General features: G+C 45.8%; 1 protein-coding gene across 1 annotated transcript in view; it reads right to left on the minus strand.

Annotated features, from left to right (window-relative positions):
- Nucleotides 1–3,301: 3,301 nt before the first annotated feature.
- The window catches only part of Sppl3 (signal peptide peptidase like 3), a 111,786-nt gene continuing 87,947 nt past the window's right edge, over nucleotides 3,302–27,140 (minus strand). Inside the window, exons 4-11 of the mRNA XM_041646576.1 lie at nucleotides 16,800–16,919; nucleotides 16,208–16,286; nucleotides 15,175–15,287; nucleotides 10,688–10,794; nucleotides 10,098–10,261; nucleotides 6,663–6,862; nucleotides 5,737–5,846; nucleotides 3,302–4,835 (exon numbers count right to left, since the gene is read on the minus strand). Coding sequence (XP_041502510.1) covers nucleotides 4,764–4,835; nucleotides 5,737–5,846; nucleotides 6,663–6,862; nucleotides 10,098–10,261; nucleotides 10,688–10,794; nucleotides 15,175–15,287; nucleotides 16,208–16,286; nucleotides 16,800–16,919 — 965 coding nt within the window. The 3' untranslated portion in view covers nucleotides 3,302–4,763. The remainder of the gene's footprint in view (nucleotides 4,836–5,736; nucleotides 5,847–6,662; nucleotides 6,863–10,097; nucleotides 10,262–10,687; nucleotides 10,795–15,174; nucleotides 15,288–16,207; nucleotides 16,287–16,799; nucleotides 16,920–27,140) is intronic.

Here is a 27,140-nt window from a genome sequence, read left to right on the forward strand (position 1 = left end):
GACGATGGCTGGGGAGGCCCTCCCGACACCTCCCCCTGCTCTGTCACTCCTCATTGCCTCTTGGGTGGTTTATTTGGTTGGGACTTCACAGTTGTCCTTTTCAGGAGGGTGGTGTGGACAGGGGCTTGGTACCCTTTTTAGTACCACTTGGGACACCCTGTTTCTTATGTCTAAGGTTCTGTCTGGCAGGACTGAGGTCTCAGCGGTAGCTGCTGTCTTCACACTGGCCACAGGCGTTCTGCTGCTGACATCAAATCTGCTAGGACTCTGGCTGGCTGAATGTACGGATCCTGCTGCCTCCTCTCTAGGGATTCTTGGTTTGTGTGAAGCTGTGATCTCATGATTAGGAAAATCAGTTTGTTCATACGTACAGCGGTTTAGAGATTTAGTCTGTAAACTTTGCGTGTGTGTTCACAGGTATAAGGGCAGAAGCATGGCGTCCCCTGGAGCTGGGGTTGCGAGGGGCCCGATGTGGGAATGGTTAAAGCCATCTCTGTACTGGTGGGCAAAGGTTTGGGTTTTTCTGGTCCAGTCTGGTGCTGTGGCCTGTCCTCTGACACCGATAGCACCTGCTTCAAAAGACAGTGGGAGCTGTTTCTGATGCCTGGTGGCTGCCATTCACCAGACTCACTAAACTTCCTTGGGTTGATAGCCCATTCCTCCCGTCCTCTGGCTTTAGGGTCTCAGGCAGCAGACCTGGTTCCAAGAAAACTTCTAGCTGTGTGGTCCTGGGCTGTACTTTGTGTCTCCCACATGGGCGTGGTGCCAGGGTGAGGCAGAGGAACTGGCACTCGCGGCCTGGAATGCTGGCAGGCGGCCATCCAGCTCTTTGTCCTGTGGACACCCACTTCTTTCATTCCGTACGAGGCGTAGTCTCCCTGCCCACTGCTTGGCAGACTCCCCAGCCTGTGTCTTAGCCTGTTTCCACTCCTGTCCAACAGCCTCCCTCCTGCCCCCTCTTCATTTCTGGTGGGGATGGGACTTGGAGCAGCTGAGGCTCATGGATTGAGACCCTCAGTGCCTCTGTTGCTGGAGTACCAGCACCAAACTTCACACGATCTACTGAACAGGGAAGTGTCCAACTAGGCAGAACCAAACCATGAGAAGTAGAGGCTAGCCTGGTCTACAGAGTGAGTTCCAGTACAGCTGGGACTAGAAACCCTGTCTTGAAAATCCAGAAGACATGAACACCATCCCAAGTGTCCATGCTAGGGCTTGTAATTCTTCTGATCTTGCAATGTTCCTATGTAGGCTGCCACACCCAGTGTGACTCAAATACCCAAGGCAACAGCACACTGGTTTAACCAGCATTAAGTGCCACACACAGGGCTGTCACACCCTCTTGGCAGGGGAATGCCCCTAAGACAGACTTCTGAGCCCTGCTGTGGTTAAAGGTTACTGTGCCACAAGCTGCTGCCATGCTTTCTGGCCATTTGTTACATCTAACAGGAGCCCTGGCTTCTGCACCAGCCTGCTCTTCAGTCCTCTCTTAGCAAGCATGTCTAGCTCTGCCACATGGGACCTGGGATCTTGTGCTACCCACAGTGAGGCAGAGTAGGTAGCGAGTTCAACATGGAGCTGCAGCGTGACTGTGTCTTTGTGTCTAGGGTTGGCTACCACATTAAGTGTTCAAGAGCTACCTCTCCCATCCTGACTGCAAGGGTAAAGGGACTAGGACGTTAAATTTTGTGTAAATACCCAGTACCTGTGCCAGTAGTGACATACAACTGAATGTCTTACAAGGACAGAAAGGACCTTGGGTTTTCAGGGAGAAGAGAGGGACTTTTAAGGAGGCTGAATGCAAACCCAGGCAAGTCTGAGTTCCCACTTCCCAAGAGCAGCCAGACTGTAGGCATTAGCTCCAAGTTTCAGCTGACTGCTTTTGTCTCCTGCTCAAAGATATTGGGGCCACCATTCCAAAGGTATCTCACTGTCATGGGTGCCGAAGAAATGGGCAGTGGTGAGGCTGAGCGGCGAGCCCTGGAGAGCAAGTGTGCATACTACTGGCTTCTTTATCAACATCTTTAAGAGGTGGAGAGATGGTTCAGTGGTTAAGAGCACTTGGTCCTGCAAAGGAGCTGGGTTTGGTTCTCAGTACTTACACGGCAGCTTGCAAACACTTCTGATTCCAGTTCCTGGGGAGCACGCATACATGCAGGGGAAACACCCATATCCACCCTTTAGAGAAGGGGGCGCTTGCAGGGCACTCATTGGTTTCTGGTGTCCACAAGACAGTTCACAACTACCTGTAGCTGCGGTTTCAGGGGAGCTGAAACCTTCTTCTGGCCTCCATGGACATCAGACAAGCACATGGTGCGCCCTTAAGACCTACAGATAAAACAAAAATAAAAACCCATTTTATTCCCTGGCTCTGAAAACGCGTGTTTCCTAAAATGCAGTATCTCCACAAGGGCCGACCGGTGACCCGTACGGAGTGCTCCACAAACCCCAGGTTCTACTTTTAATACTAGTGACAAGACCAAATCCCTTTCCCACTGCCCTTTTTTCTCGTGGGTACAGTAGCCAACCCAGGTAGCAGAGGCCTATGCTGGCCTGCTGGAAGACATCAAGCTTTTGTCCCCACGGCTCCAGCTGTTCCATACACCTCACTGGAAGATGGCCTATCCCATGGCAGTCTGAATGGAGCACGGCACGCTTTGGGTGAAATGTTTACCAGCTCACCCGTGAGTGGGTGCGAATGCAGCATGCAGGTTTGGGGAACAAATCTGAGAATGATGAAAGACCCTGCCTAACAGACAACTGAGAACACATCGAACCATGAAGGAGCAGGACAAGGGTGTGTAGCAGGCACAGGGAGGGGACAGCATCTCCCCAGGCCCCACTGCCCTCTGATAGCCTTCCAGAACGGGAAAGACATTCTGGTATCTGCCAAGGCTTCTGGGACATGCTTCCAAGCTCTGAAGACAGGCTTGTGAATGTGTGCTGTAGTCAAAGTGGCATGCAAGATTTTCCCCACAAACTCATACCATAGTGAGACAGAGTCCCATTCCTTAGTCTGGGACTGAAATGACCAACTGCTGGGCATTCTTGGCCTTTACAGGCACTTCCTACGGAGTTTCCTCCCCACCAGCACTGAATGCAGGGGCCTATTTCAGTGGTCACCAATGGCACATGTAGTCTGAGCTTCTGCAGACAATGGGAGCTTCCATATTGTGACATTGCCAGAATGGAGCCAGAGCTGCAGCTGACATCTGGGGACAGGGTTTTCTCATCAGTGTCTGGCACAGTGCAAGTTATAGGAGCTCAGCACCAATTAGCAAAGTGAAGTCAGGACAAGAGCTAGAAAAGGAGTCATTTATTAGAGACAAAACCCCAAACCCTTCAGTAGAATTTGAAGATGACAGAGGAACCCAACACCATGATGGCATCCTGCTCTGGTGACAAGACAGGCCATGCTGGCGGTGACCCCAGGCAGTTTACCAGCCAGAGATGCTGAAATAAAGGTGAGCAGACACTGTGCTAGTCACTGGGTGCCCGGCCCTGTGGAGGCCACAGACAGCATGGGGCCAGATCTGAAGTCCTGATACAGCTTTCTCCGGCCCCAGCTTGTGGACTTCAGTTCCATTTTCAGAGAGGCAACTGACATCTGTCCGCAGATGTCACCACAGGTGAACCATGACTATAATCACAACAGCAAGGACAGGATTGTGTTGCTTTTTTCCTTTTTTTTTTCTTAAAGGAGTGAGGGCATGGAAAATACAGCGCACCAATGAAACGAAATGTCAAAAAAAATACAAAAAAATATAAAATAGAAAACTGTATTTACAGGTAGTACATTACTATGATCGGAAAGCACAAAGACACCTGGCTGCTATAATACATGCACTGGTTCAAGAGGCGATTACTAAAAACTGCGAGAATCCTGTAAAAAGAAAAGGGTCAAAAAGTTGAAACTTTTCATCCCTAATTTGCTACACTGATCAAAAGAAGTAGGGGTCCCCAGAGCCCAGGAGCCACCAGTTCACCTGTGACTCCTGAGGGAGAGGCAGCTTATGTAAGGAAGCCAGTCAACTGCTCTACATGCTCAAACCACAGCAAGCCCTGTCTGCTACACGGCATGATCTTAGCAGGGTTAGTCGCTGTTTACTCATAGATATCTATGTGCGCGTATATATATATATATATGTACGTATGTATAAAACCGCGTCCTTGCTTACTGCCAACACGGTTGGACACAGTCATCACAACAAATTCTCATGTGTGTGTTGTGAGAAGTCATTCAATGTCTGTGGATTTAATAAGTCACTTCACACCACAGAAAATATTTAATAAATCCAAAAGGAAAAAAAAAGAGTAGAAGGACAGAACTTCTGTCCCAGGTCTCTGAAATGGAGTCCCCCATAGGAAACTGGTCCCAAAGTTTTGGAGGGTTCACTGAAGAAACTTCTGTTTGCTATTTTTTCCCATCCTTTTAGTGTTCAACGTTCTAGAACAAGTCCTTGCTGTCTGGAGTTGTTAAATAAGTCAGCTCTGCCGCTCCCCGCAAGGAAACAGTCTAGTGCAGATCCATAAAACCTGGGGAGGGAGTGCTGGGGAGAGCAGTCACTTCTGGAAGGTCCACTCTCCTAGCGTGCACTAAGCGAAGGGCTTGCAGGCTCCAGCACCCTCCGGCACTCCCTTCACAAGCAAATCCCAGTCACGCTGCAGCTCCTCTGAGTACCAGGCCAGCTTTTAGAGGAAACAAAACTGCGAGGTGAGAGATAGGGCGATGATAACATCCTGGTCATTCCCCATGTGATCCATCATACTTCCAGGAACCGGGAGCTGCTGGACTTGGAGTGGAACGGCTCAGACCACATCCTTCTTAAGTCACCCTGGGGACACAAGGGACAGTGATGAGTTCAGGGTCAAACAAGAGGCACCTCTTTTCTCGTGTTGGAATGCTCTGTGGTGGTCACAGAGCATCAGCCTTACTCACTACAGGTGCCCAGGCCTCTGGGGATTTGGCACACCCACCCTGAGCCTTTCCTGAGGGAAGGTCTACCTTCCTGGCATGTTCGTGAACATCTATCTGTTTCTTATCTGTAAAACGAGAGGCTAAAAACCTGGTAAATAAATCACTATTCGGGCTGACACAGATATACACATGTGTACATGTGTGTTGTGCATGGTGGTATGTCCAGTATATATAGGAAGCAGAGGCAGGTGGTGTATCCTTGTAAATAGGCCAGCCTGGACTACATAGCCAGTTCCCAGACCAAGCAGGGCTACACTGTGAGACCGTGTCTCAAAAACAACAAAAATCTTTAAAAAGAAAAAAAAAATTACTCCAAAATAGGGATTTGGGGGACTGAAATCATATATTGTCTTAATAGTAAATATTAATTTATATTTATTTTTATGTGTGCATGTACAGCGTGTGTGTGTCTGGTGCCCATGGAGTCCTAAAGAAGGTGTTGGATCTCCTGGAACAAGAGTAATACACAGATGGTTGTGAGCTGCCATGCAAGTGCTGGGGACTGAAGCTGGGCCCTCTCCAAGAACAGCAAGGACTCTGAACCACTGATCCATCTTTCTAGCCTCAATATTAAATAATTTATCCCAAACAAAGCTAACGAAGTCAACAGGATGACTCTTGAGACTTCAGTTATTCAATCACCTGTAAAGATGCAGTGACTTAGTCACTAGCCCTTCCTGTCGACAGCTCTAAACAAAACCTACTAAAACCAAGAGGGCACATTGCTGCTTCCCTGCTGGTGGCTGCAGCTCTCTCACCTTTAAGTAGGCCATGGTAAGGAGTGGCAATAAGGTAAATGGCACCAAGTAGAGGAGGGCAGGTTGGGCAGCTCGGTGGATTCGAGATGCCACAGTTGCAGTGAGCAGTCCTAGGAGAGAAGACATTGTTGAGTGGCTCTGAGTGGCCAGAAGAGAAGAGAAGAGAACAGAGACCCTTTGCCACCTGGCTGTGACACAGGTAACAGGTAGAATTGTCATGGAAATCCCCATGACTGGCTCACGGCCCACTATGCGGATGGTGCTGGCATTAAGCCTGGTCTCTTGAGACTTAAGATACTTGACAACTTGCCTGAGCATTCCCCTCTCGGCCTCCTTACCTGCTAGATGCGGTAATACTAGCCTGACTCCTCAGGGTTTACAGACTGACAGGACCTCTGGTGTATGCAAGGTCAGTAAAGGCAGATGCTTTCTTATACTTACCCTGCAGCATCCGGAGAGTGGGGGGAGGGGGGAGGGAGGGAAGGAGGGAGGGAGAGACAGAGAGAGAGAGAGAGAGAGAGAGAGAGAGAGAGAGGGAGGGAGGGAGGGAGGGAGGGAAGGGAAAGGAAGGAGCTTGTGTATTGTTTCTGTTTCCTCCTGTGCGGTTTGTGTGCTGGCTAGAGAAACACTAGGATGGAAGAGTCAGGCGATGCAGGCACTGGAACCAATGAAAGTAAACAAGGAAGAAATTGGCTAGACCCTTAGCACCTGGTGTGTGCTGGACTGAGAACTGGCCGTGCTCTTCCTACATGTTTCTCAGACAGGGGCACGGGGCACGGGGCACATGGAGCACACACTTTCATGGGTCTCCTTGGTTATAAGCAGCAGAGTCACTGCTCTTCTGGGCAGCAGCTGAAGGTGCGGTCTAACTGCAAGTGCTGGGGAAGGAGGGAGGGACTGGCTGCTTTCCTGCTGGCCTTTCTTACCTACGAAGTACCCGATGAGGGTGCAGTGGAAGTAGGAGACCTTCTGCATGCGCCCAGAGATATTAGCCGGACCAGGGGCACCACACGATTCGCCACTGGCTTGTTTCTTGTAGTTGTCATAGCGAAGGACGAAGCATAACAGGAGTCCAGGCATCACAATGTCCCCGATGCCCAACATAGAAAAGTGACTGCCAGTGGAGCTGAAACACAGGATCACTTGTTAGGGAAACTGCACACTACAACCTCCATGCTTCTGTTTGAAGTCCGTTAGCTTTTTAAGACATAAAAGGATCTCTACTTGTTTCTTTTGGTTTGAGACAGGGTCTCATTGTAGCCCTGGCTTGCCTGGAACTCACTATATAGACCAGGTCACCTTGAACTTACAAAGATCGACTTGCCTCTTCCCCAAATGCTGGGATTAAAGGCATGTGCCACCATGCCTGGTCCTGTCTGTTTCTTTTTGATATAGGGTCTTGCTATGGTCCAAGGCTGGCCTCAAACTTAAATCATTCATCAGCCCCTGAATTCTGGGATTATCATGATGCACCACTATGGCAGGCTCAACACTAGTTTTAAGAAGTGCAAAGACCTCAGAGCACTGGCCTTGGTGGTCTCCAAGGTAGCTGCTTCTTCCAGGAGACAGTGAGTTGAGTACTGGGTGACCTCTTATGGGAATGTCACCGTCTATGACACATTCACTCTTGGAACACATGAGACCTATCCACATGTTACAGAAATCACTCCACACATTTGGGGAAGGAGAAATCTCTTCACTGAGAGAATGAGAAAGCATGAGGAAGGGTGTGGCTAATGTCCAGAGGAGCCGACAGAAGAGAAGATGTTACTAACTTACACACATCTTAGGTTTGGGCCGCCATATGCTGTCACCCTTAAATCTCTTTTGGTTCCCAGGTCCAGGTTACACTTTGAACAATTTAAACAGACAGGAGGTTAAGTCTGGTCTGTTAGGCAAATGGGGGATTAACACAGCAAAGCCAGAATCATTTTAAGTACATCAGCATTGGTTTTTTTTTTTTTTTTCCCCGAGACAGGGTTTCTCCGTAGCTTTTGGTTCCTGTCCTGGAACTAGCTCTTGTAGACCAGGCTGGCCTCGAACTCACAGAGATCCGCCTGCCTCTGCCTCCCGAGTGCTGAGATTAAAGGCGTGCGCCACCACCGCCCGGCCAGCATTGGTTTTTGAATAGCTGTCACCCAGGGTTTCTTGCCCACCTAACTGAATTATGCTTTTCTTGGTAAGAGCATAGGGGACCTGGTGGTAGGGATCCTGCACACATAAGGGAGTTGCTCCAACGAGTATGTCTTCTGTTACAGGATTGGGCTAAGTCAGGGCTGTCTCCGTTGTCACAGGAATGGGCCTAACAGCTGGTGAACAGATGTTTACACCCAGCACCCTACATTCTCGAGCAGGCCTTGCAGAAACTCCTTGCTTCTGACACTCTGCAAGCAGCTCCTTTAGCTAGATTCTACCTGGGCAGAATCGGGAAGAATTAGGAGTCCTTCACAGGGTCTCTTCCCCATCAGACAGAAACTGAAGCAGCACACTGGTTGCCAAGGCTGCTTCAACAAGACTGTGACCATGAGCCAGGTGGTGGTGGCGCACGCCTTTAATCCCAGCACTCAGGAGGCAGAGGCGGGCAGATCTCTGTGAGTTCAAGGCCAGCCTTGTCTACAAGAGCTAGTTCCAGGTCAGGCTCCAAAGCTGAGAAACCCTGTCTCCGAGAGAGGAAAAAAAAAAAAAAAAAAAAAAAAAGACTGTGACCATGAGAATATAGTTTTACAAATGTCTCAGAAAAACAAAGATTCTGTTCATTACAGCCAACTGCAGTGATATGCCACGGTGTGGCAATATTAAGCAGTACTTGTTCCAAGGTGGAGGATGGCAACCTAAACAATGTCTCTATGATGCTGCAAATGAGAAGAGTCAGGGTGACAATGAAGGAGCTGCATCAGAAATCACATGAGATGCCAGGACAGCTGAGAAGCACAGAACAACAGAAAGGCTATAAGCAGTGAGAAACAGGAAGGAGGGGAGCCAGGGTCTACTGGGTCAGTTAAGTGGCTGGGTGTGGCAGGACAGACAGCATTCTGCACTCTTCTATCTCAGAGGGCTCGGAACTAGGTGTAACCTTGAGAGATAGTTTGAGTTGAGAATGAGCTACTCTGAAACCTTGAAAACTAGGACTAGGCACACAGTCTGGGGATGGTTGGATGAGGTGGTCTGGCTTTAGACACGCTGAGTTTAGATGGTGTAAGCGGTAAGTGCACAGGGGACAGCAGGCCTGCTCCTCTGGTGAGATCTGTCACCCGAGGGAGTACTGGAATGCTGCAACCTCTCCCTCCCACTTCCCATAGGACAGTCACCACTGGTGGGATGTGAAAGTGCTGACCTTGGTCCCAGCACAGAGCTCTGGTGGCTTGTTTCCTCATTCTCCAAAACTAGTGAGATTACTTTTTTTTTTTTCTTTTTGAGACAGGGTTTCCCTGTCTAGCTTTGGAGCCTGTCCTGGAGCTTGTTCTGTAGACCAGGCTGGCCTTGAACTCACAGGAGAGACTACTCATGACTGGAAAAAACTGGAGAAACTCTAGCACGGTGGTTCTCATCCTTTAATACAGTTCCTTGTGTTGTAGCGGCCCCAAGCATAAAATTATTATGCTACTCCATAACTGTAATTTTGCTGTCATAAATCATAATGTAAGTATCGAATCTGCGACCTCTGTGAAAGGGTTATTCTACCCTAAGGGGTTGTGACCCACAAATTAATAACCACTAATCAAAATGTAGGTGATTTAGATTAAAAAAGAAAACCCAGATGTCTACAGACTATTTCAATAGCTGTGGAGCACACATTCTTCACAGCAGCCTATCGAACTTTAAAAACACATCACATTTTAGGCAATAAAGCAAGTCTTAAACCTGAGACAATTTTATGAATCTTATCAGAGCATACAGGAATAGAACTAGAAGTGAATAAGCAAGAAAACTATAGAATCTGAGTCCTGGCTTGAAAACAAAATACCCCACAGGCTTGTCTTTTGATACTTGGCCCCAGGTGGTGGTTCTGTTTTCCAAGATTGTAAAAACCATTAGGAAGCAAGGCCTAGAAGGAGAAAGGGGTTCCTCTGGAGCAAAGGGGGTGGCATACTGAGGGACTCTTTGCCTCCTGATCCTTGGAGAGAACAAGTTATGCCCTAAGCTTCTACCATGAGAGGTGAAGCCACAGCCACACATATACCTCCCTGCCAGGATGGACAGGGTCCTTTAGATCATGAGCAGGATAGCTCTGTTCTCTCTTGGGGATCTCTGTGGTATTTTGTTATTGGGATTACCGAAGACAGACGGATGCCCATGGTGGGGAAGACACACAAGAAGGCAGGATGTTCATTGCAGGATGGGGACCCAGAGGCCAGTCCTACCTTGGGAAGACCAATTTTCCAGGCAAAGACAGGCGAGGAACATCACGCCCAACATTGGGACCCAGGTGGAGTTTCCGGGATAGGACATCAAGGGGATTGTCAGCAGGCTGTGTGGCCACTTTCACCATGACATTGCTGTTGAAGATGTAGGCTGAGAAAAATACCTGCCAAAATGAACACACAACTGTAACAGAAGTTGCACGCCACCCACGTTAGTCAGTTATCCCAACAGCTCAGAACCAGAAGGCCCTGGTCAAGGCTTTGGCTGAAGAATCTTTACTTCCTGTGTTGGCCTGCAGGTCGCTCTGTCTTTCCACTCACATTTCCCTTTCCAGTGGAAATTCTACATAAGAATTCTCAACAGCCTGTTGCACCCGTCACACATACTACCTACTGTATCCCAGAGCCCACCAACAAAGGGACAGACAAATGCTTGTACAAGGTCAGTACCTGCAGTCCCAGAGTAGCAGGACTCACCTGGGATGACCAGCATGCCAGGCTTTGCATATTTAGCAGCAGACAGCTTTAAGCACCAACTGCTTCAGTTAAACTCATAGGAGCACAGGGCTTCTACTGAAACAGACACTCACCCAGAAGACATCGTAGATGAGAAGCCCTGAGAGAAGCAGGCAGGAGACCTTGAGGCTTGGCAGGCGGACGAAGGCGATCATGGCAACACAGAGACCCATGGCCAGAGCTGGGGTGGGGTGAGCATGGGGATTAGTCAGTATGTGGATGGCAGGTCTCTTTGCACAAGTCTGTGAGTACCCAGCTCTCTAGTCTGTAGTAGTGCTCTGAACTCTCATTTCAGACAACTGTCCCTACTGCAGCAGCCCACCTGGACCTGCTGGGATTTCAGGTAGGTGACAGCTCTCTTTATGCTACCACACCAAGCTGGGCTGTCTGGAAACCCAGGATCTCTGTCATCTTGAGCTACCTAGCCACAAGCTAGGGGATACATTCTCACTTCTATTTCTCAATACCCTGTGGGTAGAGAATATTATTCTTGCTAAGAACTAGAACGGCACACATCTTTAATCCCAGCACTCAGGACGCAGAGGCAGGCAGATCTCTGTGAGTTCAAGGCCAACCTGGTCTACACAGTGAGACCCTTTCTACAAAAGAGGGTCACGCCCTGAGTCACGCCCCCTTACTTCATTTAGAAACAAAATTCATTTCAGTAATTCACTCTTCTATTGCATTTCCTCCATTAATCCATCAATGTAATATTTGCAACATTTTAGTCTTAAACAACATATTTGCCAACATCCCTCTCTCTAGCTGCCTTCCTTCCATTTCTCTGACCCAATTTATACAAAAGTCCTTTAAAGCCAGTTTCTTAAGCTGTGTTTAGCAAAAACCTTAGTAAAAGTGAAGGTTTGTAAATACACAAGTCAAAAATTAATGAGAAAACCTAAACAAGAAAGTTGGGACATCTTCCGACAGTGTTCCCCCATGTGACAGCACAACACCTTATGGAAGCATTGGTCATGTGACTGCTCATGTGACAGGACATGTGGTGAAAACCACTGCTGCACACAGCAGATCCCAGCATTTTTATGCACATGAAGTTTTCTTTCTATGCTACTGATTTTTATTGAGCTCTATACATGTCCTTGTGGCACAATTTTCTGAGAAATCGCCACTCTTATATCCAAAGGGGCTGTACCAGCTTGCACTCCCACCAGCAATGCAGAAGTGTTCCCTTTTCCCCACAACCTCTCTAGCATAAGTTGTCATAACCTCGGTCATGCTTACAGGTATAAGATGGAAGCTCAGAGTTGTTTTGATTTGCATTTCTCTGATGACTAAGAATGTTGAGCATTTCCTTAAGTGTCGTTTAGTCATTTAAGATTCCTGTTAAGATTCTGTTGAGAGTTCTCTGTTTAGGTCTTTACTCCATTTTTTTTTATTGGATCATTTGTTCTTTTGATGACCAATTTCTTGAGTTCTTTGTATATTTTGGAGATCAGACCACTGTCTGATGTGGGGTTGGTGAAGATCTTTTTCCATTCTGTAGGCTGACGTTTTGTCTTGTTGACCGTGTCCTTTGCTTTACAGAAGCTTCTCAGTTTTAGGAGGTCCCATTTATTAATTGTTTGTCTCAATGTCTGTGCTGCTGGGGTTACTATTTAGGAAGTGGTTCCCTGTGCCAATGTGTTCAAGTGTACTTCCCACTTTCTCTTCTATAAGGTTCAGTGTGGCTGGCTTTATGTTGAGGTCTCTGATCCATTTGGACTTGAGTTTTGTGCATGGTGATAGATATGGATCTATTTTGATTCTTCTGCATGTTGATATCCAGTTATGCCAGCACCATTTGTTAAATATGCTTTCTTTTAACCATTTGGTATTTTTTGCTTCTTTGTCAAAAATCAGGTGTTCGAAAGCGTGTGAATTAATATCCGGGTCTTCTATTCAGTTCCATTGGTCCTCCTGTCTGTTTTTATGCCAATACGAGGTTGTTTTCAGTACTCTGTGGTAGAGTTTGAAGTCAGGGATCGTGATACCTCCAGAAGTTCTTTTATTGCCTAGGATTGTTTTGGCTATCCTGGGTTTTTGCTTTTCCATATGAAGTTGAGTACTGTTCTTTCGAGGTCTGTGAAGAATTTTGCTGGGCACTGCATTGAATGTGTAGATTGCTTTTAATAAGATTGCCATTTTTACTATGTTAATTCTACCTACCCAAGAGCATGGGAGATCTTTCTACTTTCTGGTTTCTTCTTCAATTCCTTTCTTCAAAGATTTAAAGTTCTTGTCATACAAGTCTTCCACTTGTTTGGTTAGTGTTACTTCAAGATATTTCATGCTATTTATGGCTATTATGAAGTGTGATGTTTCTCTGATTTCTTTCTCGGTCCTTTTATAATTTTTATAATCTGTCTACAGAAGGGCTGCTGATTTTTTTTTTTGAGTTAATCTTGTATCCTGCTACATTGCTGAAAGTGTTTATGAGTTGTAGAAGTTCCTTGGTACAATTTTTGGGATCACTTATGTAAACTATCGTATCATCAGCAAATAGTAAGAGTTTGACTCCTTCTTTTTCAATTTGTATCCCCATGATCACCTTCTGTTGTCATATTGCTCTAGTTAGGACCTCAAGAACTATATTGAATAGATATGGAGAGAGTGGGCAACCTTGTCTTGTTCCTGACTTCAGTGGGATCGCTGTGAGTTTCTCTCCATTTAGTTTGGTGTTGGCTTGCTGTATATTGCCTTTATTATGTTTAGGTATGTTCCTTGTTGATGTGGGAGAGTCTTCTGTTTGTGTTGATTTCATTGGTTAATAAAGAAACTGCCTTGGCCCAGTTGATAGGCCAACCCTTAGGTGGGTGGAGTAGACAGAGCAGAAGAAGGGAAGTGAGCCAGACGCCATGCCTCTCCTCTCTGGTCAGACGCCATGGAACAAGCCACCAGGTCAGACATGCTGAATCTTTCTTGGTAAGCTACCACTTCATGGTGCTACACAGATTATTAGAAATGGGTTAACCAAGATGTGAGAATTAGCCAGTAAGAGGCTGAAACTAATGGGCCAGGCAGTGTTTAAATGAATACAGTTTGTGTGTTGTTATTTCTGGGGCTAAGCTAGCCGAGCGGGAGCTGGGTGGGACGAAAAGCAGGCCTGCCCGCAGCCCCTACTACACCTTGTATCCCTGCTCTATCCAAGACCTTTATCATGAAGGGATATTGTATTTTGTCGAAAGCTTTTTCAGCACCTAATGGGATAATCATGTGGTTTTTATTTTTCAGTTTGTTTATATGGTGGATTACGTTGACAGATTTTTCATATGTTGATTCCTGCATCTCTGGGATGAAGCCGACTTTATCATGGTGGATGATGGTTCTGATGTGTTCTTGGATTCTATTTGCCAGTATTTTATTTAGTATTTTTGCATCAATGTTCATGAGTGAGATTGGTCTGTAATTCTCTTTCTTAGTATTGTCTTTATATGGTTGCTCAATAAATGTTTATGTGACCCTGGATAGTAGGCATATAAAACTGATATACAAAGCAAACATTCACTGATAGTAAATTATAAACTTATAGAAATCCTTTGGTTTACATATAATTTTACCATTAGAAACAAAAGAAAATCTGCATACTAATGAAGATTGTGCCTGACAACTGTTACATAAATAAATCTTGGCTGAATGACACTCTCTACAAAGATGTCTCACTATTTCCTAAATTTGATTGCTATCTTGATCAGTGTCAATGCAAGAATGTTGCTCTGCATAAATATGTAATACAAAACACTAGGAAGTATCCTTGGTACCATTTTAGAAACTGTTGGAAATTCTGTCCTAATTCCAAGCCAAAATTTACTAGATTATTTTTTAAAAATGAAAATTAGTTCAGCAACTCAAAACACCAATTTTATTGATTTATTATATTTTGAGAGGGTCTCACTGGGTGGCCCTGACTCCTGGCATTTGCTCTGTAGACCAGCTGACCTTAAGTTCATAGAGATCCTGAGTGCTGGAATTAAAAGCACATGCCACCTGGTCTACAGAAGGAGTTCTAGGGCAGCTGGGACTACATTTGGAAAATACATACAAAAAAAAAAAAAAAGGCATGTGCCACCATGTCTGGCTCAAACAGCAATTGTAAAACTCAATATTCTAACACAACCCACTCCAAAGCTATGCTAATTCAGTATTTACATGCTGAGAAATGACAGTAGGAAAATACTAAATGTTTCCGTTTTCTATTACACCACTGTGTTTCTGTGAGACGAGACTTTGAAGTGAAGCAAAAACCCTACAATTATAACATGTAATAGGTGTCATTATAAGCTGAAGTGTTTTGGGCAGAGGGTGTTGTGCTTTCTGGACTAAGTCTGGTGAAAGGACATGAGGCTCCAACACAGGTGACACTGTGAGAACCGTGGATCCATTATGTGTCTAGTTCTGAACCTCTAGTCACAGCATGGTTAGTAACCTTCTACTGGTGACGTTCTTTTTTTGTTTTTGTTTTTATTGCAATTCACACATTCACGCAGGTTCCTGGCCCACAGTTGAAGCCATGACCCGTTATAAAAGCATGCTAGCTACAATTACAACCTGTCATGTTACTCACCATCCATAAGAAGCCAGTGGCCAGTGAGAACCCAGATGAGGACAAGCATGACAGACAGAGAGAATGACAGTAACTCAGCAGCAGTGAAACGTCCACAGCAACCGAAGGAAATCCTGGAAGACACATTTATTGGACTTAGGGACGTGTTTCAGTCAATAACCAAATGCTCCTGCGGTTCTTCGTGATCAGAGCTCATAATGGCTAATCAGAGCTGTAGGAAACACCTAATTATCTGGGAAATTAATGACCCAAGCCTCATTGGAGGTATCTTTAGCTCCCATTTGGCAATGCATTTCATTTTTAAAATTTACATTTTTTATTACTATTATTGGGTGTGTGTGTGGGGGGCGGGGTACATGTAGAGGACAGGTGACAACTTCATGGAGTCTGTCCTTCCACTGCGGATTCTAAGGATCAAGCTCAAGCCATCAGGCTAGCTCAATGAGCACTTTAACCCACTGAACCATTGGACTGTCTGACAGTGTGTTTTTGTACTGAATTATTGACATGGGTTTCAGTCTAGAGGAGAACTGAACTTAGGGAAAGCCTTCTCTTAAGAGAAAATAAAATGAAGAGAAGGAACAGATTTCATTCATTTAGCAATGATGAAATAACATTTGTAAGATGGGAGGAAAATCTACATGGTCAACACTAATTTCTGGAAAATCAGCTGCCACATGGATTAGCTTTAACACCACCTCCACCACCATGCTGCATGGTTTTCATGGAGCAATGGCTTCTGGAGGGAAGGTGCAGACAATGTACTGACAAGAAGGCAGAATAATAAGAAATTCTGAGTTCAATCATTATTCTCACTGCCTGTCCTTCCTAATCTAGCTAAGCAGAAAGCAGGTTACACCAGTTCCCACTTGGGAAGATTTGTCTGTACTTTCTGTCATGAAAAGGTGCAAAGGGGACATTATCTCCCAGTTTTAACAAGTGCGGCTAAACATCTCCATTCCCCACCCCTGGCTGTTTGTGTACTCCAGCCAATCCATCACTCTTAATTTAGAGGAAAGCCCTAAGAACTTACTTGTTCTGAGGCGAACAGGGTCTTGTTAAATACTGGCACATCGGGAGAAGAAGAAAAGCAAAAGCTATTGTTGCAAGAACTAGGAAAAGAAAACGGTTCATTAAAAACCTTTTTCTTTACTAATTACAGGAAAAAATGGCATAACTTATGCAAAACAGATTTCCAAAACATCTTTCTTGACAATTGGGAAAGTTACGTAAAGATTTTTCTTAATTCTCTTAACTCAGCAGGAAAGAACAAGCAGCAGGCGGAGGTGAACTGCTAAAGTCAACTAACTTTTATTTTTTTTTCTGTACTTCCACCATGGCTTAGCTTGAAAGCTAATGACTTTGGCTGGCTGTAGGCTCAGTGCTGGAGAATGCACTGGCCACTATGCTGAACGGGCCTTTGGGCTGCCTGGCAGAAAGAGGCCACAGACATCTACTGTCATTGAAGTTCTTCACTTTTCCAATGCCCACCTTCTTTCAGACGGTGTTAACAGAATGAAGACGATTTGACTTTCATGGCACAGAAGATAATATTTACATCATAATATTTGAACAATGATTAAAAATATAATTTTTTCCTTTTAGTATACTTGAAGCTAATTTACCTGCTGTACATATTGTGAAAACTACTTGAACTGAGTCAAAGAAGAAGAACATTACTAGGAGAGAGACGGACGCTCCAATGGGCAGGAACAGAGCTTGGGTGGAGTCAATGGTCTGGATACCTGAAAGAGAGAACAAGACACACTGACCACTTACTTCATAACAGGCAAGATGGCCACACGCCCTCCCCCTTCACAATTTACTGTACAAACTGAGTCTTACACAATGAGCCAACATCACCTATGCTAGGCTTAAAAGAAGAGCTCAGGCATTTTAGAATCCATTTATGTAGTTTTCACAGCTTAAGGATTTTTAAGACCTTAACTGGAAAGTAACAGAGCAACAAAGAAATACCTCAGTACGTAGCCAGGACTGAATCCATTCTACTCAAGAGAATATAAAAAGTACCGAGGCTTGGCGGTGGTGACACACCTTTAATCTCAGTACTCGGGAAGCAGAGGCAGGTAGTTAGTTCTCTGTGAATTCGAGGCCTGATTTGTCTACAGAGTGAGTTCCAGGACAGGCTCCAAAGTTACACAGAGAAACCCTGTTTTGGCATACTAAAACTTCAGTGTATTCTTTAAATTTTTAGGAGATTTGCCCACATGTATGCAGTGCCCACAGGAGCCAGAAGAGGACATGAGATCGCTCAGAACTGAAGTTACAGACAGTTGTGAAGCACCATGTGGGTGCTGGGACTCAAACAGAAGAGCCAGTGCTCTTAACTGCTGAGCTCTCTTTCCAGCTCTCTGAAATATTTCTTAACATCAGTGAGCTGGAACTAGCCATCCGTCTCTAGACCTACCATTATTTCAATTTTGGTCCAAACTCCATATCCTATAGCTGCCATCTCTTGTCCTTCAAGGAATCTAGTTTCCCACTCAGCCTGGGCAGAACATGCCCACATACTTAATGCAATAACCCATGAAATGCAGGTGGCTTTTAGGATTACTGTATGACGTGTGGGTTCTAGGCCTGATGACTTCCTCTCAATGAGACTGCGAGCTTCTTGCTGCCCTGGGTGCTTTCACTACTACAGTGACCACAGACACTTCATCTGAGCTGGGTGGTGGTGGTGCAGGACTTTAACCCAGCACTTGGGAGACAGAGACAGGCGGATCTCTGTGAGTTTGAGGGCAGCCTGGTCTACAGAGTGAGTTCCAGGTAGCTAAGGCTTCTTAGTGAGACCCTGTCTTGAAGGGGGGTAAAAAACCCCAAGAATAATTTCCTGGTGCTAGGGGATAGCTCAGTAGGTAAACACTAGTTTTGGAAGCCCAAGTACCTGAGTTTAATTCTCAAAACCATATGTAAAAAAACCAAACCAAAACTGCTGGGCTGGCACTAGGCAAGAGCAGACAGGAGGGTCTCTGGGGCTAGATAACCAGTCAGTAGAGCAAAACTGTTCAACACCAGGCCAATGAGAGACTGTCCTAAAGGAGGTGGATGGCATTGTCGAAGTGACAACTGAGGTTGTCCTACAGCTTCATACACATGTACACAATGCTTATGTATTATTAAAAAAATAATTTTGGGCTGGAAAGATGGCTCAATAGTTTAGAGTATTTGTTGTTTTTGCAGAGGACCCAAGTTTCAGTTCTCAGAACCCATATGGCAGCTCCCAATAGTCTGTAACTCCAGTTTCAGGAGGACCTGACATCCTCTTTTGGCTTCCTTGGACATGTGGCATGCTCATGATACACACACACACACACGCACACACACGCACACACACGCACGCACGCACGCACACACACACACACACACACACACACACAAACATACACACACCCTCAGAGACATCATTTCTCTCAGTAAATTGATTCACTGTCATTCTGGTAGGGAAGTGTAGGAAAGGCAGCTTCAAACAGCCAATCAGAGAAGGTATTGAGTGTGAGCTTTCAAAGACACCAGAATAGGAGAGTAATAGAGAATAAATCCTGGATACAACAGGATGTAGCTCATTGGTTGTTGTTTTTTCCCTTTTTAAAACATTTTATTTATTTATTTATATTTTCTGTACACACTTGTCTGTGTGAGGGTGTCCTCTGGAACTGAAGTTACAGACAGTTGTGAGCTGCCATGTGGGTGCTGGGAATTGAATCTGGGTCCTCTGGGACAGCAGTCAGTGCCCTTGACTGCTAAGCTATTTTTTCCAGGCCCCTGTTCTTTAGTCGTCTTTCTTTCTTTCTTTCTTTCTTTCTTTCTTTCCTTTCTTTCTCTTTATTTTTTAAAACAATCTTTTCTCATTTTACATACCTATCCCAGTTTCCACTCCATCCCCTCCCCCACCTCCCTCCCTCCATCCACTCTTCAGAGAGGGTAAAACTTCCCATGGGGAGTCAACAAAGTCTGACACATCACTTTGAGGCAGGACCAAGTCCTCCTCCCTATATCTAGGCTGAGCAAAGAAGTCCTTCAAAATGAATGGGCTCCAAAAAGCCAGTTCAAGCACTAGGGATAAACCCTAGTCCCACTGTCAGTTGTCCCCACAGCCTGCCCCAGACACACAACTGTCACCCACATTCAAAGGGCCTAGTTTGGTCCTATGCTGGTTCCCCCGCTGTCAGGCCTGAGTCAGTGAGCTCCCATTAGTTCAAGTCAGCTGCTTTTGTAAGTATCCCCATCATGGTCTTGACATCTGTGCTCATATTATTGCTCCTCCCTCTCTTTGGTCTCCAGAAGCTTGGCCCAGTGTTAACTGCCTCCATCAGTTGCTGGATGAAGGTTCTATGATGACAATTAAGGTAGCTATCAATCTGATTACAGGGAAGGCCTGTTCAGGTACCCTCTCCACTTTTGTTTAGGTTCTTAGCTGGGGTCCTTCTTGCAGATTCCTGAGAATTTCCCTGGTGCCAGGTTTCACACTGGTCCCACAATGGCTCCCACAATCAAGATATCTCTTTCCTTTCTCTTCCTCTTTCCTTCTCCCACCTGGACCATCCCATTCCCTCATGTACCGCCCCCCCCTTTCCCAATTCACTCAGGAGATCCTGTCTATTTCTCTATTCCTAGGAAGATCCATGTATGTCTCTTTTAGGGTTCTTCTTGTTACCTAGCTCTCTGGGGTCGTGGACTATAGGCTTGCTATCCTTTGTTTTATGTCCAATATACCATGTCTGTCTTTCTGGGTCTGGGTTACCTGAGTCAGAATGTGCTTGTTTTTTTTTTCCCTAGTGCCATCCATTTGCCTGCAAATTTCAAGGTGTCATTGTTTTTTGTTTTTTTTTTTTTTAACCACTGAGTAGTACTCAACTGTGTAAATGTGCCGCATTTTCTTTATCTATTCTTCAGTTGAGTGGGCATCCAGGTAGTTTCCAGGTTCTAGCTACTAAGATAATGCTATGAACATGGTTGAGCAAATGTCCCTGTGGTATGAGTGTGCATCCTTTGAGCATATGCCCAAGAGTGGTATTGCTGGCTCTTGAGGGAGGTTGACTCCCAAGTTTCTGAGAAACTGCCATGCTGATTTCCAAAGTGGCTGTATGAGTTTGCACTCCCACCAGCAATGGAGGAATATTCCCCTTATTCTACATCCTAGCCAGTCACAATTAGGCTCCACGTCACTCATTTGGGTATAGAATTTCCATGCAGCGGCCCTGAGTAGCCACGGTCCTTCATATTTTTTCATTAAATGTCTCAGCTGACTTCTGGGCCCAGTTTTTTCCTGCACTGTGGAAACTCAGGCGGGATGTGGGCTTCCCCGGGTGCCTCTGTTTGACACTGCTACCTTGCTATTCTTGTGCTTGTATGACTGCTGACCAATCAGGGACCTCCGCAGAGCACACAGTCTGTGATTTACACTAAATAACTGTTTTTAATTTGAGCCTATCTTTCAGCATTTAACACTAAAATCAGATTCAAACTGACCACACGACTACAAGTGTGCCATGACACCTACTGGCAGATAACGGTTATTGCCCTACTCCAGCCACAGGTAAGATTTATAATTTAAAATATAAATTTATAATTTAAAAGGGCAAGATTACAGACAATTCAGCATTCCAGTTCAAAGGCTTTTTTACTTATACCATGTACGATGTTATGCAAGGTTTATATGATTTCCTTCCTACATCCCTCTATTTGATTCTGGGGATTAGCTTTGTCCTTCGTATTTTCTCCTTAAAAACATGGTTTGATAATAGGGCCAGGAATGATGCACTTTGAAAAATGATACAGTCTTTACAGACTGATACTAACCAACTAAAAGGTAAATTCAGCATTCTGGAAAAGGATACAACCAATTTGACAAAACTCAATGACAGAGGGTGCTGAGACATTGTCTGAGAGAATTCATACTGCTGAATGTATTAATCAGACTCTGTCAAATGGTTATTGTAGGGTTAAGTCAGCCCCTTTAGGGGGCGGAGTTTGTGAACAGATAAATCGAGCGCGCGGAGGCTGCACCCTGCCCTTTTTCCTTCCTACCTCCTATGCTAAGCGGGAACTTCGGTTCTGTAAGTTTATCATTAAAGTGGTAAATATTCTTTAATATCTGCATTGCATTTATTTACGCCGATACATTAGGCGCCCGCCCCGTGGGGCTTTGCCGAGACCCGGCCCAAATCGGAGTCTCTTGGGGCCACCGCTCCTAGCGGTGGTCTCCCTGGGCGCGCAGACTGTACCCTTTCAGCCGGTCCGACTCGACTACGGCTGGGGACACAGCTGAGATTCTGAGCGACTCGATTTTCCCTGCTGCTTGCTAGAGAATCAAGCGGGACGGGAGAGCTAGCACTCCCCGGCGGTTTGAAATCGGCAGCGCCTCTGTAACAGCGTGATGAGTCTCTGTTCCCCTCCCACCTCCGCCGGCGCTCGGGTCACGTGACAGCGGCCCTGCCAGCCAGCCCAAACACGCCCGGTCCCTTTGATTTGTTCACTTTGGCGGCTTTCTCTCTGTTCCTTTTCCGGCCCAATTGCTATTAATCAGCCTGTTGTCTGCTCCAATTTTGTTTTTGAGTCATTTATTTCAGACTTAGGCCACGTGGACTCAAGTGGACTCTTTCGTGACCACTGGCAGGAACCGGTCATTGCAGGTAAAAGAATTTTTTCTTTTATAAATAAAATCTCTGAGAATGTGACTATTTCGAATTTCAACAGCTTTTTTGAGTGTACCATATGGGAGATTTTACAAGAGGTGTCTATTACCCCACATCTATGGATATTTCTGGGATTCTTAATTTTCCTTAGCACTATTTGGTTTGATAATAGGAAAATGATCAAATCTCTTAAGGCAGAGGTTGAACGTTTAAAAACTATTGAAAATGACAACAATCTTCTCAAGAATCAGTTTGAAGTTCTCCAGGAAGAAAACAGATCTTTGTTTAACATGACTTGGTTAACTGAGCAAAATCTAGAAAAGGTACAGGCTGATGTTAAGGAGAAATTCATTACTATGGAAGAAGGAACAGCTGAATTAGATCGTAAATTCCAGCAGTCCCTTTCTGTAGGAACTGAAACATTAACTGAGAGAATCAAAACTGCTGAATGTGACAATAGAATTTTGTCTAAAGCTTATGACAGATTGGCGGAAAGATTATCAATACAAGAAGGCACGGTTTATGCCATAAAAATTATGTCCAAAGATGACAAGTTATCTCTACTGGACAAATTTCATACTCTAGAATCCTCAATGAAGGCTTTGGAACATAATTCTGGACAGGACATTCAGACATTGCAAAAAACAATGGTGAATAGAATTGAAAAGATTGAGGAATTTCTAAATTCTGATGAAGAAGAGCAAAGGGTAGAAAGGCAAATTTTAACTACATCTGTGGATAAATCCCTCCGGGACAATTTCCACAAAGCTCTACATGCCTTTCCAGTAATAACAACAGAAAAGGTGATTGGTTCCAGAAACCCTAGGGTCATCAAGGAAGATACGTGGGAGTCTGTCCGTATGAATGATCTCAAAGAAATTAAACAGGCTGTCATGACTTTTGGGATGCATGCCTCTTCTGTTAAAGAGATGCTAAAATCTTGGGCCACAACAAGCAGAGCAACCCCCTTGGACTGGCTCCAGCTGAGCTCCGCGGTCCTTGAGAGTGGACCGCAATTGAAATGGAAATGCTTATTCAGGCAAGAGGCTAGATTTTTAGAATAGCAGGAAAAGGCGAAGGGAATTGACATTTCCCTAGATAAAATTCTAGGTGAAGGACTCTTTTCCGAACCTCAGGAACAAGCTAATTTGGATGAAAACATACTCTCCATGTGTACTACAGCAGCCTTAAGGGCTTGGGACAGGGTACAAGACCCAGGACAGAGAATGGAATCATTTGTCACAGTTAAACGGTCAGAGAGAACCCTTTAGTGACTTTTTACAAAGGTTAACTAAGGCTGTACAAATAGAGATATCTGACCCAGAAGCAAGACGTATAATAATTGAGTCTTTGGCTTACGAAAATGCAAATGTGGAATGCAAAAAAAGATCTTGGGGCCTTTAAAGTTCAGATCAGCATCCTTGGAAGAGTGGGTCTTGCATACACTAAATGTTGACACATTTGACTATGGCACTGAAGCATGGGTAGAAGAAGCAATTTCCAATGGTAAAAGGAGACACCAGAATACCAAATGTTTAATTGTGGCAAAATGGGTCATATGAAAAGGAATTGTAAACAATGGATTTTCAGAAATAATAATAATGCATCTTCTAGAAATAACAGAAATAGAAGGACTCAGCCTTCAGGTTTATGTAGAAGATGTGGAAAAGGCAGACACTGGACGAATGAATGCAGGTCTACAAGAGATAGACAAGGCAACCTGATACAGATGGGAAACGTGAGAGGGGGGGCCTCACAGGCCCCCATGGCAAACATGGTTCAGTCATTTCCAGTTTCTGCAGAGAACATGCCTCGTCAGGAAAATTAGGAAGCCACATGCCAACTGTTACAAGCAATAGTAATCAGAAAGATGAGTTACGTGTGTTTTGGCAAACTTCTATAAATGATCAAAGACCTAAGCTGAGAGTGTGTGTAAATGGCATTTTTATTACTGGCCTGCTGGACACAGGTGCTGATGTAAGTATCATTACCCCAGAATCTTGGCATCCATATTGGCCTCTTCAGAATGTAAATGTTCAGCTCCTGGGAATTGGAACCCTATCTCGAGTAAGGCAGAGCACGAGATGGGTTGAATGTATAGGGCCAGAGGGACAAATAGGAAAATTAAGGCCATATGTAGCCAATATTGCAATGAATTTATGGGGTCGTGACCTATTACAACAATGGAATACCGAAATTAACATTCCTGCTACTTCTAGAGCCTATATTTCTGAAAATAATATTAAAAGATATTACAAACGGAGAAAACCAGCCATTCGGGCTGTGCAAGAACAAGCAATTGATGTCCCTTCAGAGATACCAACAGCCTTGCCTCTAAAATGGTTGACTGAGAAACCAATATGGACAAAGCAATGGCCTTTAGCTGAGGAAAAGTTACAGGCTTTAGAACAGCTGGTACAAGAACAACTAGATGCTGGACATATAGAAGAATCTACCAGCCCTTGGAATTCTCCTGTATTTGTGGTTAAGAAAAAATCAGGTAAATGGAGAATGGTGACAGATCTCAGGGCCATCAACAAGGTTATTCAACCAATGGGCCCTCTGCAATCTGGAATTCCTTTGCCCTCTTTATTATCAAAAGGATGGCCTCTCATAGTTATTGATTTAAAGGATTGTTTTTTCACTATACCTTTGCAAAAAGAAGAGAAAAATTTGCCTTCACAGTGCCTACTTATAACCTTCGAGGAGGTACCAGTGGGCCGTCCTCCCCCAGGGTATGTTAAATAGCCCCTCTTTGTGCCAATATTTTGTGAACCAACCATTGCAAATAATATGCAAGAAATTTCCCAAATCTATAGTATACCATTACATGGACGACATATTGTTATCTGATTCAAACATAGATACCTTGAACAGACTGTTTGAAGAAATACAGATACTGTTACCTAAATGGGGATTGCAAATTGCTCCTGAAAAGATTCAGAAGGGAGATTCTGTTATTTAGGTTATAGGTTTGCAAAAAATTAAGACACAAAAAGCACAAATTAGGAGAGATCGCCTATGGACTTTTAATGACTTTCAAAGACTGTTAGGAGACATTTCCAGTCTACGACCAGCTATTGGAATAACACCTGATCTAATAATTCATTTGAACAAAACCTTGGATGGTGATAAAGATTTAAACAGTCCCAGAGAATTAACAGCTGAAGCAGAAAAGGAACTGACAGTGATTGAGGAGAAATTACAACAGGCACATGTGGACAGAGTGAATCCAGAGCTCGATTGTATTCTCGTCATATTACCATCAAAGATTTCTCCTACAGGAATTTTAGTGCAGAGAGATGATATTATCTTGGAATGGATCTTTTTACCTCATAAACCAAGTAAGAAACTGAAAACTTATGTGGAAAAAGTCTCTGAGTTGAGCACGGAGGCCTGATCTTTCGGCGCCAGGAGACCCAGCATTGGGGTGAGTTTCTGGCCCACGGCGCCAGCCTGGGACGGGGAGCTCGGGGGTTTCTTGGCCCCCTGTCCTGCTTGGGCTCTCTGCTGCCTCTTTCTTCCTGGCCCACCCAGCTTCCGTCCAGAGCCCTCCCCACTTCACCCCCACTGTCCTCTTTTGGCGCGTAGCATCGCCCAGCGCAGCCTATCTGGGCGCTGGGTCCGAGTACCCGGGGCTCCCGGGCGGGCAGCAGTTCCTTTGTTTCTGTGGCCTGCCTGCACCAAGCGGGGTAGGCGCTTTGTCTGCGAGCTGCCCAACCAGCACGGAGGCCTGATCTTTCGGCGCCAGGAGACCCAGCATTGGGGTGAGTTTCTGGCCCACGGCGCCAGCCTGGGACGGGGAGCTCGGGGGTTTCTTGGCCCCCTGTCCTGCTTGGGCTCTCTGCAGGGCCTCTACTCCCCGGGTGCTGCCTCTTTCTTCCTGGCCCACCCAGCTTCCGTCCAGAGCCCTCCCCACTTCACCCCCACTGTCCTCTTTTGGCGCGTAGCATCGCCCAGCGCAGCCTATCTGGGCGCTGGGTCCGAGTACCTGGGGCTCCCGGGCGGGCAGCAGTTCCTTTGTTTCTGTGGCCTGCCTGCACCAAGCGGGGTAGGCGCTTTGTCTGCGAGCTGCCCAACCAGCACGGAGGCCTGATCTTTCGGCGCCAGGAGACCCAGCATTGGGGTGAGTTTCTGGCCCACGGCGCCAGCCTGGGACGGGGAGCTCGGGGGTTTCTTGGCCCCCTGTCCTGCTTGGGCTCTCTGCAGGGCCTCTACTCCCCGGGTGCTGTCTCTTTCTTCCTGGCCCACCCAGCTTCCGTCCAGAGCCCTCCCCACTTCGCCCCCACTGTCCTCTTTTGGCGCGGGGCATCGCCCAGCTTATCTGGGCGCTGAGTCCGAGTAGCCGGGGCTCCCGGGGGGCAGCGGTTCCTTTGTTTCTGTGGCCTGCCTGCACCAAGCGGGGTAGGCGCTTTGTCTGCGAGCTGCCCAACCAGCACGGAGGCCTGATCTTTCGGCGCCAGGAGACCCAGCATTGGGGTGAGTTTCTGGCCCACGGCGCCAGCCTGGGACGGGGAGCTCGGGGGTTTCTTGGCCCCCTGTCCTGCTTGGGCTCTCTGCTGCCTCTTTCTTCCTGGCCCACCCAGCTTCCGTCCAGAGCCCTCCCCACTTCGCCCCCACTGCCCTCTTTAGGCGCGTGGCATCGCCCAGCCCAGCCTATCTGGGCGCAGGGTCCGAGTATCCGGGGCTCCCGGGCGGACAGCCGTTCCTTTGTTTCTGTGGCCTGCCTGCACCAAGCGGGGTAGGCGCTTTGTCTGCGAGCTGCCCAACCAGCACGGAGGCCTGATCTTTCGGTGCCAGGAGACCCAGCATTGGGAGAGCCAACATTGGGGAGAGACAGCGTTTGGTAGGCAAGGAGACCTAATCCGGTAAAAGAAGATCCATAGGGAGCATTTGGAAGAAGAGATGGGCCGACGTCAAGGCAAGAATTCGCCCAACAAGCTGAAAAGCAACATGAAGCTACCAGAAACAAGCGACCTCACAACGGGAGGACAAGAACCCCTTAATCAAGAGGAAGGAGAAAAGATTGACTTCATGAAAGTGATTGACACCCTTAAACAGCATGTAAAAAACGCCCTTATAGAAATGGATGAGAAATATAACAGAAAGTTTGAAGAATTGAATAAATCAGTGAATGATACCCTAGAAAACCAAGGAAAAACAATCAAACAGATAATGGAAACAGTTCAAGACCTGAAAACTGAAATGGAGGCAAAGAAGAAAACACAAACAGAGGGCCGTCTGGACATGGAAAATCTAGGTAAACGAATAGAGACTACAGAAACAAGCATAACCAGCAGAATACAAGAG

Source organism: Microtus oregoni, unplaced genomic scaffold (assembly GCF_018167655.1).
Source record: "Microtus oregoni isolate MIOR12 unplaced genomic scaffold, Mior012 000003F_ref0000135, whole genome shotgun sequence".
NCBI lineage: Eukaryota > Metazoa > Chordata > Mammalia > Rodentia > Cricetidae > Microtus > Microtus oregoni.